Source organism: Bos javanicus, chromosome 19, assembly GCF_032452875.1.
Source record: "Bos javanicus breed banteng chromosome 19, ARS-OSU_banteng_1.0, whole genome shotgun sequence".
NCBI classification, from domain to species: Eukaryota; Metazoa; Chordata; class Mammalia; order Artiodactyla; family Bovidae; genus Bos; species Bos javanicus.
Genome location: NC_083886.1, coordinates 14,672,488 through 14,690,550, shown reverse-complemented (window position 1 = coordinate 14,690,550; position 18,063 = coordinate 14,672,488). Strand labels below are relative to the sequence as shown.

General features: G+C 41.5%; 1 protein-coding gene across 2 annotated transcripts in view; it reads right to left on the bottom strand.

Moving 5' to 3' along the window:
- The window catches only part of AATF (apoptosis antagonizing transcription factor), a 109,435-nt gene that overhangs the window by 57,907 nt on the left and 33,465 nt on the right, over nt 1-18,063 (bottom strand). For both annotated transcript variants that reach the window (XR_009731227.1, XM_061390298.1), the window contains exons 5-8: nt 8,423-8,537; nt 6,572-6,773; nt 5,873-6,037; nt 4,252-4,335 (exon numbers count right to left, since the gene is read on the bottom strand). Coding sequence is in view for 1 of the 2 variants with exons in the window: in XM_061390298.1 (XP_061246282.1) it covers nt 4,252-4,335; nt 5,873-6,037; nt 6,572-6,773; nt 8,423-8,537 (566 nt within the window). In the remaining variant the exon portion in view is untranslated. The remainder of the gene's footprint in view (nt 1-4,251; nt 4,336-5,872; nt 6,038-6,571; nt 6,774-8,422; nt 8,538-18,063) is intronic.

Genomic DNA, 18,063 nt, shown 5'->3' with positions numbered 1-18,063 from the left:
GCGCCACCGCCAGCGAGGCCGTGCTCCAGGGGCCACACGCCGCAGCTGAAGCCTGTGCACTCAGAGCCTGTGCTCCGTACCAGGCGCCACCGCGAGGAGTCCACACACCACAACTGCGGAGCAGCTCCCGCTCACTGCAACTAGAGAAAGCCTGTGGGCAGCAATAATTAATTTAAAAAAAAATTTTTTTTTAATGCTTTAAAAAAAACTCAGTCACTTTATAGTCACTTTATAGCTTATTGCTAAGTACAGTCATAGCTCAACCTGGGAATCCTGGGAGGATGAAATGAAGACATGAGTCAAGTACCTGTCTAATCAGTCCAGGAACTGGCACGTTACTAGTGTTCAGTAAACATTAGTCCTTCCTCCGTTCTTTGAGAACTCAGGCCTATCGAGTCAAAAATCAACTTTAAATGGCAATATAGACAACATATCTTAAAAGCTGCTGCTGCTAAGTCTCTTCAGTCGTGTCCAACTCTGTGCAACCCTGTAGACAGCAGCCCACCAGGCTTCCCCGTCCCTGGGATTCTCTAGGCAAGAACACTGGAGTGGGCTGCCATTTCCTTCTCCAATGCATGAAAGTGAAAAGTGAAAGTGAAGTCACTCAGTCGTGTCCGACTCTAGCAACCCCATGACTGCAGCCTACCAGGCTCCTCTATCCATGGGATTTTCTAGGCAAAAGTACTCGAGTGGGGTGCCATAGTCTTCTCCAACCTTAAAAGCACTTAATGTCAAAAAAAAAAAAAATAAAGTTGCAAACGGGATCATGAAAATGAACAATAGACACTGAAAACATGGCCCTTCCTTCATGGTCATTTGTAACCTTCATATTTTATGAAATAATCTCTAGGGATGAACTCTAACAACACCTGAGCCAGATGGGAGCTGATCCCACCAGCAAGTGAGAACTCAGCAACGTTTGAAGCCTGTCAACAGTTTCCCTCCTAAAATCGTCACCACTGGGCACACTCTGAGCTTTCAGCAACTCCAAACAAATCAGGAACACAACTAGAAGGTTAATTGTTTTCATTAAAATTGTTAAGAAACCAGGAGTTCAATAAATCATTTGCCTTCAAAGGGAGAAAAAAATTACTTTCTAACACAACATAATGTTTCTTCTGGTTCTAAGAAAATGAAGCTCAGTTATTTACAAAACGAAGAGCATAATACTATAGTGAAGTCTTCCTGTGGCTCACAAATGAAATATTTAAGAAACAAAGGTATGGGAAGAACAGGGCTTGGCCTAAAAAATCTTGGATAGAGTACTAGTATGTGACTTTCAGTAAGTTACTTAATGTCTCAGGGACTCATTATTGTGAGGTTCTTTTCAGCTCAAAAGAAGTACCATTACAGTATCTGATACTCTCCAGTCCTCTCCCTACTCCATATGTATTTGCTTATACATACACATACACACTCTCATGTACCTTTATTAAATAACACAGACATATTTTTTAAGTTGTAGTGATTTAAGGCCCATTATGAAACAAAGAGAGTGAGAGTGTATGTATTCTGACCCTGAACACCGTTCTCAGTGGTGAGGGCCATTTACACAGCCTCGAGACACATGACTTAACCAAGTAAGCCTTTAAACCCTTACAATGAAACATTAAAATTCAATGTGGCTATAATCTCTTCCTTACAAAACATGGACCCAAAGAGTCTGGCTTCAAGTATGGTTAAAAAAAAAAAAAAAGGCGAAACGTTATTATATTCACCACCAAGCTCTTCCAAACAACCCACCGCATCAAAAAACACAAATGAAAACTCACAGCCCATTGTAATACATTGTACCACTTCTGAATGCAACACTTAGCTCAGGCTTACTACCCTGACAAATAAAGGAAAGCACTTTATGAAGCCAATTTAATTGGGAGGTGACAGAAAACATACAGCCATTTTCTTTAGCCTTATCATTGAATTGGATTCAGCTCCAATCTCTGGTAAATCCCACTCAACAGAAGAAATTAACCAGGTCAGCAGAACAGGTGCTACGTTGTGTCTGTCAAGGGCCTGGCATCACCACAATTACTTGCACACAATGAAGCGGTAATCTTTACAGATCATCTCTCCCAAGAAGCATATTGGGGGAGGGGGAGGAAAACTGAAGGCAGGCGGGGGATGGGGTTGGGGGGAGGGGAAGTGGGGGGGTAGTTCGAAGAAGAAGAGGAATAGGAGGCAAAGAGAAAAGGCAAGAAAAGAAAATGAATGTGCAGCTGCCTGGCGGCTCAGCAGATGTCGACTGTGATGTACGAGGCTGGGATAAGCTGTCGTAGCCTGCTGCCAAAGAGTGGTAAGTGATTAAAGCCTGCACACTTCTAAGCACCATATTTAGAATCTGCGGGGTTTCAAGCCTTGCACCCATTCCTTGCTGTGCTGCCAGATGTTGGCAACTGGTCCAGCTCCTACTGACTGTGCGTGGATGGCAGCAGTTGGTGCGGCAGCAAAGCAATCTGGAATGCTTCCGGAGATGCTGTACATTCACAAGTGTCACCCATCATTCACCTTTACAGAAGGCTGAAACAACTCCAATTTGCTGCCACTTCCCTCTTGGGAAACAGCCAAGATAAAGTTGTGCCTGGCAGCCCCATTTGTTTCACTCAGGTGTTTCAGCTGCTTCGCTGACCTCTATTAGTTTAAGTTTTAATTTAGATTAACCCCAGCACCCCAATTAACCAGCAAGGGGAAAAGCGAAGATGTGACTAGTCATAACTGAAATCAGAATTTATCGAAGTTAAAATTATTAATTGGGATGAAGGGCCAATCAAGTAATGCTATTTCTTTTTAAGCAGACCTCCAGGCCAAAAAAAAAAAAAAATCTTTCAGACTAAGGATTGCCAGTGGAAGCAGCTTCCCCCAGTAATTTCAGTTTATTTCATTAGGTCTATTTAATTTATGATGCACTTTCTATCGAACAATGTACACTTCAATTAATGAAGACTGGAACATTTTGGATTGTCTCCCATGATCTCACACATTCACACAGCATTAGTATCCCATGTCGGGTACTCTCTTAGACAGTCTAGAGCAAAACAGAGTTCCCCACTCTTCTGACAAATGGACATTATAATAGAAAAAAAGGAAAAAAGAATCAAGACCTCTGACTGGGAACACCTGGGGCCACACACCAATCCTCTTGCCTCCACCCTCTCATCATTACTTTTAAGATGCACAGCAATAATTTTATGGAACATCAGAGTGAGAGTGAACAGCAAGATTAATTTTAAAATATCTCTCTCTCTTTTTTAGGGCAAAACCAGAGGTTTCCTCAATACAGAATCACTTTTTCTACTTTCTTCACAGTGTAGTTTTCCTGTGTTCCTTCCTTCATACTTCCATATACTACACAGGACCATCATTACAGCTACACCCCCAACAAGCATTTGAAAAGTCTTCCATAAAAGTTAACAAGGATCATTGTGACAAATAATGACTCAACCAAAACTGAACAGCATCCCTGACTCTCCAGAGCTAGAGAGGGGACAGCCTACAGCACGTTTCATTAAGATGTATGACTGGTAAGAGACCCAGGATTAGAGGAAATTATTTTAGTTCTTTAGACTAGCCCAGATTTTAGTCTACCTAGATGGTACAACCGTCATCAGAAAGATCAGCACGACAGCAGATGGCAGGGGCAGAGCAAGAACAGGGGGAATGACTGTGAGGAGACACTGAGAACTGGACTAGATTTCAACCTCTAGCAATTCCTTCTGTTTTCAAAGCACTACACTATTATTATAATCAACAGTGGCAGGCAACCTCAATATGTACCTAACTGATTTGAACATGCACACACACAAGGAAGTTTTAAGAGAAGAGATGTAATATGACAGAAGCAGAAGCACAATTCAAGAATTCTGGGATTCTGGCCTTTCAACCCCATGTCCTTACCTGCTAGTAACAGGACAAGAAACCAAACAAAAAATAAATCCTCCAGGAACATCATCAAAAGTGGCTGAGAGAAAATAAGTCACCTGATGCAAAGACACTGAAACTGTTCTACAGTAACTTACACTCTGTAACAACTAACAAAGAAGCTGTAGCTATTTTCATTTCAGGAGGAAAAATATAAAACCAAAGTAACACATCTAGAACTACACAGCAAGTCGATTCTGAGTACATGTTCAGAAACCCTGTCTGACTCTATCCTTCTAAGGTAAGATAGCTACCTTTAGGTCAGAGAATTCTATCAGGTGTCTTAAAATGCTAAAGCCTGATTTATAACAAAAGAAAAGAGTGTAAAAATCATACCTGGTGATAAAAGTCATCATCATCAAAGATTTCTTCATCCAAGTCCTTCAGGTGGGCATTGGCAGGGGCCTCAGGAAGGATCTCCTACATCAGCAAGAAGGAAAAAGTGAATCCCAATGAGGTTAACAAAGTAATGCAGTGACTATAAAGAATGTGTAGAACAGTAAAACCACTATCTTCCTTAAGATATAAAGAGCTCTCACAATTAAAGAACAAAAATAATGCTGTTGAAAAATGGGCAAAACATTAATAGGCACTTGACAGAAAAAACACAAATACTCAATGGTTATATGAAAATATATTTAATCTCATTCTAATACAAGCAAATTGAGATGAAAAAACATCATTTTTCATCTCCAAAACAGGCAATCTTCAGTAATGGAAAATACAGCAGCCTTTTTGAGGCAATTTTACAACATCTATCAGAATTTAAAATGCATATTCTCCTTAATATTTCCACTTCTAAAAGTGTATCCACATGTTCACATAAAAACAAAAGTATATAAATGCTCAGGAATGTTTCTTATAGCACTGTTTCTAAAACTAGAGAAAACATAAATATCCACTGTTCAAATAAATTCTAGCACACATCCATACAATGGAATACTCTAGCCATTAGAAAAAATGAGGTAGATCTCTACGTAACAGCCTGGAAAAATATCTAGAATAATTTAGAAAGCTGTAAGATTGTATGTATAACTTATATATTTATACACACATATATATCCATCCCATTTAGTTAAAAAAAAATAGACAATTTTTTTTTGTTTTTTTTGGCCATGCCGTGCAGGCTATGTGGGATCTTAGTTCCCCAACCAGGGACTGAACCCATGCCCACTGCATTGGGAGCATGGGGTCTTAACCACTGGGCCAAGAGGAAAGTTCCAAAAACCGTATTTTTATGAATGCATTATGTGTTGTGTGTGTGTGTGTGTGTGTGTGTGTGTGTGTGTAGAAAATACCTAAAAGCTTGTTACAACTATGAACATTGGTTAAACCTAAGGAGTGGAATTTTCAGACTAGGGGAATTTTACTTTTCATTTAAAATTCTTCTGAACTTAAGAAATACATATTAAGTATATATTTCTATTATAAATAAAAGAGTTTCCTTTAGACAGAAGAATCTGCCTCTTCCAATTCTGGATCCTTTCCTGGAGCATATAAACATGCAAAGGAAAGTCTAAAGTACACACTCAACTCAATATTAGTGCTTCTAAAGAAGAAGCTTTAAAACTGAATTTTAAAAACTGAATTACAAATGCTTCCATGACCAGACTCATATCAAACTCAAAATTAAGAGAAGGCTATACACAAGTTAATAATAGCTTTATTCATTATTATTTTTTGTTCAGGAGAAAGAGTGGCTTTATTTCTTTGCCAGGCAAAGGGGTAACACAGTAGTCTAGCACCTAAAGAACTGTGCCCCAGCGGCTTCATTTTTTAAAAACTTTCCCCTCTGACATCATCTCAGTTTCTCAAACAAAGCAGTGCTTTTTTCCCCCCTTTCTTTCGTTTATTTCTTATACCCCAAGGAATACCTACAAGGAGGTGAGCAGATCGTCCAGTTAATTAGCCTCCTTTAGGAACTGCTCCCGTAATCACCATGCATCAGAGTCCTTACCGGCTGCCCTGGCAGACTCTCCGGGACAGGCTGGACTGCTGGCTCAGGTTTGCCAAGAACTCTGTAGACAGAACGCTTGGTCTGTGTCCTTCGAAGTAATCTTTCTTTGTCCATCAGAATATGATCGATCTGAGTCAAGATTGAGCGTTCAAAGGCACCAAAACCCTGCAACAATATCAACCAGTGTCAGATAACGCACAAAGTCTCTGCAGAAGCCAGCAACGTTGGTTTCTATATCTTTCTGTGTCAGCAGAGAAACAGACAATCCTCTTTCCAGGAGGGGCTTTCGGTTAAAGGCTGAGTGGGTGAATGGCTGTGATTGTTCTCAGAAAAAAACTAAAAATTAGTCTTAAGCAGGTCACATTACTTTCCTATACACAGAGATTAACTTCTGCTCCTTTAATATTAATTGTGGTAAAATCCGTTTCTTTAAGGTATTTTGTTTTTCCAACACTTACAAGGCCACCATTTCTAGACTTAAAACACTCCTCACTAATAAAGTTGAAAACCCACGCCTGAATGGTATAAACCTCAGTGGTAGGAGTTCAGTAAATTTTTCCACAGAGATGACGGATGACTACCACATCAAGGCATCATCCATATAAGGGAGCTGTAGCTCCCATTTCTCACAGCCGCTTCAGGTTGCCACGACCTGCCTCACACACTCACATACACACACACACAGGCACCCACGCTTGCCTTCCCCAGTTTTCCAGAAGCCAGCTTGGTCTTATCGTGCCACTTCTGGAGCGTGCGGTTCCTATAGACGGTGAAGTCGGCGAAGCGCTTCGCCATGAAGCTGGGGTAGTCCTCCGTCTCCAGCTTCCTCTTTGTCGGGCCCCTCCTCTGCGGCTTCTTCTTCTCTACGAGCTCTTCATCATCACTGGAAATCTCCTCTTCACTGGAAAACCCAGTAAGAGTCCAATGTAAATAAACGTTACCTGAGTAAAACCTAGGCCCATGTGCAGTCAGGAGTATTCCCTGGTGGCCCAGTGGCTAAGACTGCGCTCCCAAAGCAGGGGGCCCAGGTTCGATACCTGGTCAGGGAACTTGATACCACGTGTGGCAACTAAAGATCCCACGCAGCCAAACAAATAAATAAAAAAAAATTTTTTTTTTTAAAGAGTATGGCTTTTTTCTGTTGTAAGAGAGCATTCACACAGTCAAACAAAAACTTCTGTACTTTTTCAAATAAACATAAAAATAGGTGGTTTCAAAAATATTTTTAAAAGGTAAGAAAACCATAAAAGTAAATGAGGTTGTTAAAAACATTATTAGAAATGCACATGAACCAGGTCTATACTGTTATAGCAGGGTCTTTAAAAATTAAACACATAATCATACTTTTATGACCTTAATCCCCAAATCAATAAGGGGAATATGTCTCTCTGTAACCAATTGTTCGGGAAAGCTGAATAGTATTAGTTGAACCAAATGAAGAGAAGCAGAACGTGAAGAAAACTCAAAGCGATAGGCCACAGAACCCAAGCTAGACTGCAATGCCCTCAACCGCCTGAGAACGTACCGGAGCCTCCAGTTAGAACCAGCTGCACTCTATGGACTGCCGACCCCAACACACAGGAAGTGCTTCCTACAAGAGAGCTCCTCTCCTCTGTCCTTCAAACTAACTCAGTGGAAAGGAGTGGAGCGGAAGAGAAGTGCAACGGAAGACAACAGGCAGGTACCACTTGCAGCAGGCTCAGCCAGAGGGAGAGGTCAAGGAGGCGGGTGACCCTTCATCAGGTGTGATCATTTCAGGAAGGGAAAAAAAAGTTTATGCTGCTATTTTCCAAAAGGTTTCCACCAGTCAAAATAACTGCCTCTTCCCTTACTAAAAAGTCGATGGTTGCAACTGGCAATTCCATGTATGGGCAACAAAGGGCTTCGTAAACATCAATTAAGCATTCATACTAAAAATGTGCTTTCACCAATAATTTCACTAGATCTAAAAAACAAGGCAAGTTTGGGGAATTCCCTAGTGGTCCAGTGGTTAAGCCTCAGTGATCTCACTGCCAGGGCTCTGGATTTGATCCTTAGTCGAGGAACTAAGATCCCACAAGCCAAGAGGTGCAGCCCCCAACCCCCAGAGGCAAGTTTTTTGCAGAAGCTTACAAAGGTAACTGGGCTCCCTAGGTGGCTCAGTGGTGAAGAATCCACCTGCAATGCAGGAGACACAGGTTGATCCCTGGGTTGGGAAGATCCCTTGGAGGAGGGAATGGCAACCCACTCCAGGATTCTTGCCTGCAGAATCCCATGGACAGAGAAGCCTGGCAGGCTACAGTTCACGGGGTCACAAAAAAGTTGGACACAACCTAGCGACTGAGCATGCACACATGCACAAACACAATTAGGCACAACTACACATAAAAATCCAAAAGATAATTTCCAATTTATATGCCATCCTGGCTACCAATTAAATGTGAGAGGCTCTTTCTATTAATAGTTTACTAACATTAAGAAGTCTGATATCTTCTGGAAGGACCTGACTTTATAAACAGTGGGAAAATATTCAGATGAAAAGACAGATTCCATAGTTCCATTCCTCCTTACCTTTCTGCTTTGGGTTTTGTCCCATCTACGAGATACCTAGTGTCTGGGTACTGGAAAAGCAACTCTTCCTGGAGATCTACCAATGACCTCAACAGTGCTTTAAGTGCCTTGTGACCTGGGAAATAAAGCAGGGAAAAGGAACAGTTAATTACCTACAGTGCTCCAAAGCAGGTGATGCCTCTGACGCCTGCCTCCCGAGTAGTACTGGCTGGGGCGGGAGAGGTGTACAGGACTGGCCGGGCCTAAGAACTCTCTGAAATGCAGAATTCCTGAAAGGAAATAATAACAGTGCCTACCTCCTAGAGTCCCTGTGGAGAACAGGCAAGGAAACATGTGTAAGAAACTTAAAACATCTGCAATAAGTTCTGAGTTCTTAAATTTACTAAGTTTGACAAAATCCTTCCTTGTCTGTCATCATAAGCAATCATTTTCTTCCTCTGGTGTTATCTCAGTTATCCTTCTACAGTTGCCTCTTGGATTATCCCTTTATCAACTGGCTCCTTAAGTAATACTTTCTCTTTTCCCCCCAGAAGCACAACTTAGTCCTAGGATTCCTATCACCACCACCTCCCTTCCCTGAGAGATCTTCTCTGCCTCTGGTGTGAGCTGCCACCTCATTCATTTGGTCTCTCAGTGTATGCTATGCTATGCTATGCTAAGTCACTTCAGTCATGTCCGACTCTGTGGGACCCCGTAGATGGCAGCCCACCAGGCTCCCCCGTCCCTGGGATTCTCCAGGCAAGAACACTGGAGTGGGCTGCCATTTCCTTCTCCAATGCATGAAAGTGAAAAGTGAAAGTGAAGTTGCTCAGTTGTGTCCGACTCTTGGCGACCCCATGGACTGCAGCCTAACAGGCTCCTCCGTCCATGGGATTTTCCAAGCAAGAGTACTGGAGTGGGGTGCCATTGTCTTCTCCGCTCTCAGCATATACCCTTATGGAAAGTTCCTGTTGACGAACACACACCCAAGTTAATGACTTCCTGTTCGCAATACAGTGATCGCTCTGTATCCTCACGGGATTGGTTCCAGGGCCTCTCCCGCTGGGTAGCAAAAATCCACAGATGCTCAAGTCCCTTCCTTATATCAAAGGGCCTAATTTGCATATAACCCATATAACCTACCCATATCCTCACACATACTTCAAATCATCTCTAGATTACTTATAACAACTAGTATAATGTCAATGTTACGTAAATTGTTGTGAATATGATACAAATACTGTGGAAATGGTTGTCAAGAGTGCTGCAAATTTTCGGAACTTTCTGACATTTTTTTTTCTTTCTTTTTTTTTCTTCTGTACTTATTTTTTTTTTTTTTATTTTTAAACTTACAATATTGTATTAGTTTTGCCAAATATCAAAATGAATCCACCACAGGTATACCCGCGTTCCCCCTCCTGAACCCTCCTTCCTCCTCCCTCCCCTACCCTTCCTCTGGGTCGTCCCAGTGCACCAGCCCCAAGCATCCAGTACCGTGCATCGAACCTGGACTGGCGACTCGTTTCATACACGATATTATACATGTTTCAATGCTATTCTCCCAAATCTCCCCACCCTCTCCCTCTCCCACAGAGTCCCTAAGATTGATCTATACATCGGTGTCTCTTTTGCTGTCTCGTACACAGGGTTATTGTTACCATCTTTCTAAATTCCATATATATGTGTTAGTATACTGTATTGGTGTTTTTCTTTCTGGCTTACTTCACTCTGTATAATAGGTTCCAGTTTTATCCATCTCATTAGAACTGATTCAAATGTATTCTTTTTAATGGCTGAGTAATACTCCATTGTGTATATGTACCACAGCTTTCTTATCCATTCATCTGCTGATGGGCATCTAGGTTGCTTCCATGTCCTGGCTATTATAAACAGTGCTGCGATGAACATTGGGGTACACGTGTCTCTTTCCCTTCTGGTTTCCTCAGTGTGTATGCCCAGCAGTGGGATTGCTGGATCATAAGGCAGTTCTATTTCCAGTTTTTTAAGGAACCTCCACACTAGTTTCTTTCCAAATATCGTTGGTTCAAAGTTGGCTGGATGCGGGGATATGGAACCCCAGGCTCTGGATCGTTCAGTGTACTGAATTGTGTATTGGAAATCTGCTCATCGGGCACGTGTTCTCACCCAGTTCTCACAGCCAACAGGATGTATTCATAATAAAGCTGGTCGGGATCAAGTGTAACGTCTACGACCAAGAGCTTTCAGAATAAAAACTGGCTCTCTGAGAAACACACTCTTACCTTCCTTATCAGCATAATCCTACTAATCCTACTAAAGGGGCTAACTAGATGTTGTTAATTACTAGATATGTTTTGATAGCATTCAGACATCTCTTTATAATCAAACTCTCACATTTCCAGCAACTAAGAAAATCTCCACTTGGATGCTCCATCACTCCCTCAAACACCCCACATCAGAAACAAAAGTTTTTTCTTCCAATCCAATCCTTCTCCTTTGTCTGCTTCTCTCGTCTCTGTTTAATTTTCATAGGCGATCACTGACATTTTGGTGCCTGTATTCAGTATATTCGATCAGTGGCTAAATCCTGTGTTTTCCATATGTATTATCACTAAGAGTTGTCCATTTGTCTCTGGCTATGCTTCTATCAGTCCTTCCCTCTTTCCCTTAAGCAAACATAATCTTCTTTCAAGCATCCTGACTCTCATTTAGCAGACCTTACATTCATTTCTTGGGCTTTATTTCATTCATTCATTTCGTGGCTCATTCGGTAAAGAATCTGCCTGCAATGCAGGAGACCCAGGTTCAATCCCTGGGTCAGGAAGCTCCCCTGGAGGAGGGCATGGCAACCCACTCCAGTATTCATTCTTGCCTGCAGAATCCCATGGACAGAGGAGCCTGGCGGGCTGCAGTTCATAGGGTCGCACAGAGTCGGATACGACTGAAGCGACTAAGCAGCAGCAGCAGCAGCAGCACATTCATTTCTGTTCACATTTCAGACTAACCAGCTCACACAAACTTCCGTTTATCTGATTTTTATCAATTTAATTCTAACTCTTCTGCTTCTGCTGAGTAACTTCCTCACTATTTTGCATCCTAACCTATTTTATCACTGGGACACCAACACATGACTCAGACCAGTTCTCCAAACAGATCATGCTGTAGCATCCCATTTCACTGTAAGGCTAAGAGCTTACCTGAGAAAGTCCCCCTGAATTGGTCAGAAGGAACTCAGTGACCTAACAGCTCCTTTGCATTCCTCCAATAATCTCCATATAAGACTATATAAATACAACTTCCCTGTTTATAAATAGCATAAGATCCTTGATCATTTATCATTTATAAATTCCATATTCTAATCCTTTTATAATCAGTACATATCCATATCACTTGGGAGGACCTGCAATATCTGAAGAAATCCAAAATGCCTTGTGTTCCAACCCAAGATTCTCAACCCATTGCTCTGAATTTTAACAAAACTTTCCACCAAATATAATGATAAAAAATTATTCTCAAGAGGAAAAAATAATACAGAATTATTCCTCTGATAGTTTTAGGGAAATGGATTAAGTATAAATAGATGAGAAGTAGGCAAGAAGAAAACAAAGAATAAAGACATAACAATTTTTTCTTTTTTAGGTCACATCACACAGCATGTATGATCTGAGTTCCCTGACCAGGCATCAAACCTGTACCCTCTGCATTGGAAGGGCAGAGTCTTAACCACTGGATCACCAGAGAAGTCTTAGACATAACAATTTTAAAGACAAGAATTACTTTAAAGTCTAAATGTGCTAAGTGTGTAACTTCCCAGACAGCTCAGCCAGTAAAGAATCTGCCTTCAATGCAGGAGACACAGGAGATACCGGTTCTATCCCTGGATCAGGAAGCTTCCTCTGGAGGAGGAAACGGCAACCCACTCCAGTACTCTTGCCCAAAGAATCCCATGGACAGCGGAGCCTGGCAGCTACAGTCCACGGGGCATCAAAGAGTCAGACACGACTGAAGCAACGTAGCACACGTGCACGTGGTAAGCGTAACTGGGATGATGCAAAAGTATGTGTGTGTGTACGGAAAATAATTACAATAGTGAGGAAAGCAAAGAATAAAAATGGCACCTACAAACACTATGTTACCATCAGTGAGCACCTATGAAAACAGCTGACAATTATAAACAGAGAGCCCATAACAGCTAAGGTTCTGAAAGTATGTTATAGCAAGAAACTTAAGAAAATACAAGAGACACTAACACTTGTAAGGAAGCCCATGAAAACAGAAATCTCATCTCATCCCAATTCTATGCAAGTATGAACCATTGTTTTTACTCCTTTTCGAGAAACAGCTATTTATAAGACAGCCCATATTCTCCAAAGTGAAACCACAAATCAATTTTGCATCTGCAAAGTGGTCCTCAAAATTCCCAAGACTAAATCTTGAAAATATTAGGCTATGTGAAATAAGCCAGTTGCAAAAAGACATATATTGTGTGATTACGCTTACAGGAGGAACCTAAAACTACAGTCAAATTCACAGACAGAAAACAGAAGAGTGGCTGGGGAGAGGTGGGGATGGGGACTTCCTGTTCAATGGACACAAAGTTTCAGCTTGGGATGAGAAAAAAGTTTTCGGAATGGACAGTAGTGATGATGGTGGCAGGACAAGGTGAATATACTGGCGATTGAGCTGTACTCTTTAAGGCTGAAGTAATAATAACTCTACCTCCCCAGTCTATCTCTACACAGAAAAAGTCATCTACAATCCTTCGGTCTGGCGCCTAGTCTGAAAGAACAACGGAATGTTACTCAGCCTTAAAAAGGAGGGGAATTCTGACACATACCACAACATGGATGAGCCTTGAGGACACTGTGCTCAGTGAAATAAGTCAGTCACAGAAGGACAAATACTGTATCATCCCACTTATACGAGGTATCTGCTGCTGCTGCTACTGCTGCTAAGTTGCTTCAGTCATGTCCGACTCTGTGTGACCCCGTAGACGGCAGCCCACTAGGCTCCCCCATCCCTGGGATTCTCCAGGCAAGAGTACTTAAGTGGGTTGCCATTTCCTTCTCCAATGCATGAAAGTGAAAAGTGAAAGTGAAGTCGCTCAGTCGTGCCCGACTCTTAGCAACCCCATGGACTGCAGCCTACCAGGCTCCTCCGTCCATGGGATTTTCCAGGCAAGAGTACTGGAGTGGGGTGCCATTGCCTTCTCCAGTATACGAGGTATGTAGAGTAGTCTAATTCATAAAAACAGAGAGGAGAATGGTGCGTGTCAAGGGTTGTGGGGAGAGGGAAATGGAGAATTCTTATGTAATGGGTACAGGGTTTTAGTTTCACAAAATCAAAAAGTTCTGGCGATTGGATGTACAACAATGTAATTATACTTAACATTATTGCACTGTACACTTAGAATGGTAATTTTCATGCTATGTATCTTTTTGCCACAATAAAAAATAATTATAAGAACAGGAAAAACAAGTACTTGTCCCTTACTTCCTCCAAGTACCACGTGTCCATGATCTAAAATAGGAGATCAAGAACCATGCAGAGAAGCAGCTGCAAGGCAGTCCATAATGTTTACGGCTGCTTGCCTCCAACAAGCAAGTCATAATTTGACTCTCACATGTAACATAACCAAGAATTGTGAAAACATCCAACACAGAGACCACTACTTTTAAGGGCCACTTTCAAGTAGCTACACAAGCCCTTTTATTTTGCTCAAGTCAGTTTAAAAAAATCCATTGCAGATATATTAGACAGCATATCAATCCAACGAGAAGGCACAGAGCCAATATCAGTAAATCAAAGTGTGCCTTTCTGTTAATACTCTCTCATACGTCGTCATTTTATACACCCCTTCACCCAGTCAGAAAGTAGCCCTGAAGTATTTAAGCTCCATTCAGGGATAGCACCACCATGCATCAAAGTGTCAGGAGACCTACCAGAGATGAAATCTGCAATTCTGTGCTTCTAACCACCACCACCACCACCAAAAAAAAAAAAAAAGTTTATCAAAGTCAAGTCATCAGTGGTCAATACATGCACAACCTCCTCTAAAGAGATTTAGAAGCCAGAACCCAATTCTCGTTTCTTTGCACTATTACGGTCACACTTCCTTCCAGTGAAGTTTTATGTAAAACCTGAAGAAACAGTGAGCAATCCTCTGCTGGACGCGGCAGGCTCCCTCGAAGCCACAGTTGACCCGGGTGAGGAAAGACGCTCCCCTGAAGGCTCAGATCCCACAGTGAGTTCTTCCAGCCCCAGACCAAAACGAATCAAACCAAAGAACTCTATCACTCATACAAAGTTGAATTTCACTTGTTCAACCCTATGAATCATCAAGGGAATGGAATCAACACTTTGTAATTCACCTCTGGTTTCTCTGCCAGAGTTCAAAGCTAAGAAAAGCAGCAGAGATGCATGCGTACTGTCTTCTCTCTCCCCCCTGGCACGTGGCCACAAAGCAAACAGAGACTGGCAAGGACACATAGGTTTATTTTGTCCTACCTGGTCCATTTCCAGAGGCCTTTGCCTTACGAGGAGATTAAGAAGGACACATGACTGACCTTATTACCAAGACTCAAACTAAGCACCCGGGCACCAGCCTTAGAAATAATTTCCCAAGTAAAGAATAAATGAAAAGAGTATTTTACTGAGGGCTAGGAGCCCTGGATTTGAACAGAAACTATCCCTAACTAGTCATTTTCCACTGAGTGGACCCCCCCCATTTAATCTCTTCGAGTCTCAACAATCTCATCTACACCATGCAGATAATCCTTTGCCTGGTTATCTTGCAGAACTAAGGCGAAAAATAACAAATGCTTGTATATATTAAGGTATGCTGCAAATGTTTAAATGCTATAAAATATAAAGTATATTACTATCACAAAATCGGCATCTTTCACACAGCGAAAACCTCGGGCTCTGCTTGCTGTGATCTACAGTGCTAAGACAGAACTAGTATTCATACATTCCCACATTAAGTATTCATTTACATGCTGCCCATATGCAAGCATTCTATATATAAAATGTCACCAATCTAAAAACCATTTTCACCTAACAGCTTTATTTTTTTCCTTGATTCATCTAGGCTGTTCGACATAAACAAAACTGGAGGCAGAGAATAAGTTTGGACATGGGCACACAGTTCGTTAATTAGATTATAAACCAATAAGTAAAACTTCTGGTGAGGAGATGGAGGGCAATGGGGACAGCAAATGCATAAAGTAAAATAAAGCTCGCCTTAGCAGTTTTTAAATATCCACACCATTGTTTTTAAAGCAAATATGCAAACATACAATTATTTATGTGCAAGTATATATAAACGCCTACATTCCTCTTATTCCCGGATATATACATTAAGCTAGAAGGTACAGATTGCAAGAACAGTTTTTCCCCCCCCTTCTTCCAAAGTAACTCTAGAACTGCAGCTAAACTATAGGTCAAAATGACACACGCTGTATTGGCCTGAGAACAATACTTTTCATTCAAATCCACACAAGCCTGCCACTTGCACTAGTCATCCCTGGCAATTAATCCCCCCAGAAAGACGTTTGATTAAATCTTTTCAAGCAAATCCTTTGCTTTGCTTTTGTTAGTTCACTTCTTGTCAACATCTATTAAAATATGCCTTTAATTCTCCCACAATCTTAAAAAACACCGATTCCACTGTCTTCAACTTTAATCAACTGTATGGCCAGCATTTTTCATTTCATAATAACGTGCTGCTTGGAATTCAAGAGGCAGGCCCGGCATCAATCATCTGGTAAGAATTTTTCCACTGCAATAAATATGCAAATGAGGAGAGCCAGTCAGTCGTATTTCAGGCCCGACTTGCTAGTGTTTTAAAAAAGACACAAATTTATTAATTGCCGGTGGCCAGAGGAATCCTATTACTTTGGGCATTGATTACAAAGCTGTGTGAGTGATTATTGTGCAACTCGCGGGCTACCCAGGCATGAGGAAAAATTATTAAAGCAAGGCAGAGATTATCAACTCGGAATAACAATAAGCCTTAACATTTAGGCCCTAACTTCTTCAACAAAGACTTACGTGAAGGCTCCACTGTATCATAATTCCGAATTCTGTCAGTATTACTGTTTGGGCTTGTTCTATATTCCAAAAGCAGGATGCCGTTACCACTAAGACAGAGCACTGCAGGTTACAGATTCCTTAACACCCACCATGTGGATGAGTCGATATCATTTCCAACGTGAGCCCAAGTAGAATTTTTATACATTCATATAGATGTACACACATATAGATGTGTCGTCATCGTTTGGTTGCTAAGTCGGGTCCGACTCTGCAATCTCATGGACTGTAGCCCGCCAGGCTCCTCTGTCCATGGGATTCTCCAGGCAAGAATACTGGAGTGAGTTGCCATTTCCTCCTCCAGGGGATCTTTCTGACCCAGGGATTGAACCCACGTCTCCTGTGGCTCCTAGGAACGGGCACATACATACCCCCTGGTTTAGAGAAATGAATGTGCTCTTAGGAGGACCGTGGTTTTGACTGCAATAGCAGAAGGAGTTCTGTCCCACTGTGTGTGAACCAAAAGTAGGATTTCTTTATGGTACAAAATCACCACCAGGATAACTTTTCAAAGCAGGGCGTGGGGACTTATATTCTAAAATCATGACAACTAAACCAAAGGCAGCCTTGGGTTTTCCGACCTTGGGGGGCCCCACAGCGGAAGGCACACAGCCTGTGCAGGGGTCTGTGGCGGAAACGATTTGATGGGCTAATTCTGAATGCAAAGTGTTTTTGTGAGAAACATTCAACCCAAGACCTTTTAAATCAAATAAGAAAGAGGACTCGGTGGACAAAATTCATTTTTTTTTTCTCTTAAGAGAATGATGTGGGGAATTGGGGAGTAAGTGGAAGTTGAAATAAGAGAGAGATGGAGAGACAGAGGATAAAATATGCTGGGTGAGCCCCTTCACAGAAAGAAACCAAAAGGAAAAAATCCTTCCCATTTTACATTACTGCCGTGCTAAGTAACATGATAGATAGTGTGCGTTTGAGTTCTGTGGAGGGACATCCCACTCAAGCTGTAATTTCTGACCAGGCATGAATTTATAAGGGAGGGAAAAGAATTGCAGAATTTCGTAGGTTTCCCTGAATGCTCTCTCAAATACCTTGATGAAGTGTGTCAATAAATCCTTAAAAAGCCCTACAGGACACAGCAATCTGACTGATCAATGGACTTCCCGAAATCTACTAGCTACCTTCCATTTCACCATTCCTAGACAACCTCCATTGTTCCAGAGGACTTCTCTAAAAAGGGAAATTTATTTTTCCCCTTTAAATGGAAAAGGGGAAATGCTCAGAGCATGAGGTACTTAAAATCCAAGTTTTATTTACAAGGAATTCTTTACAAACTGTCTAATAGGAGTCACCCAGGGAGACTGTGGATATTCTCCTTTTTATCTGATACACTTTTGAACTGTTTGAATATTTTGATATCACGTATTACTCTTACAATTTAAAATACAGTTAAAGTTTAAAGTAAACTCTGAAGTAAATAAATGTATTAAAAATGAGGACCACAATGCAAGTAACCTTCTGTTTCATGTAAAATAGTTTGATCCTTTCATATTAAAAAAGCCTTTAAATAAACAGCCTTTTCGGTAGTGAACTGTCCTGAGCCCAGTGCCCAAAGTCTCTGTACAGAATGGGTCTGG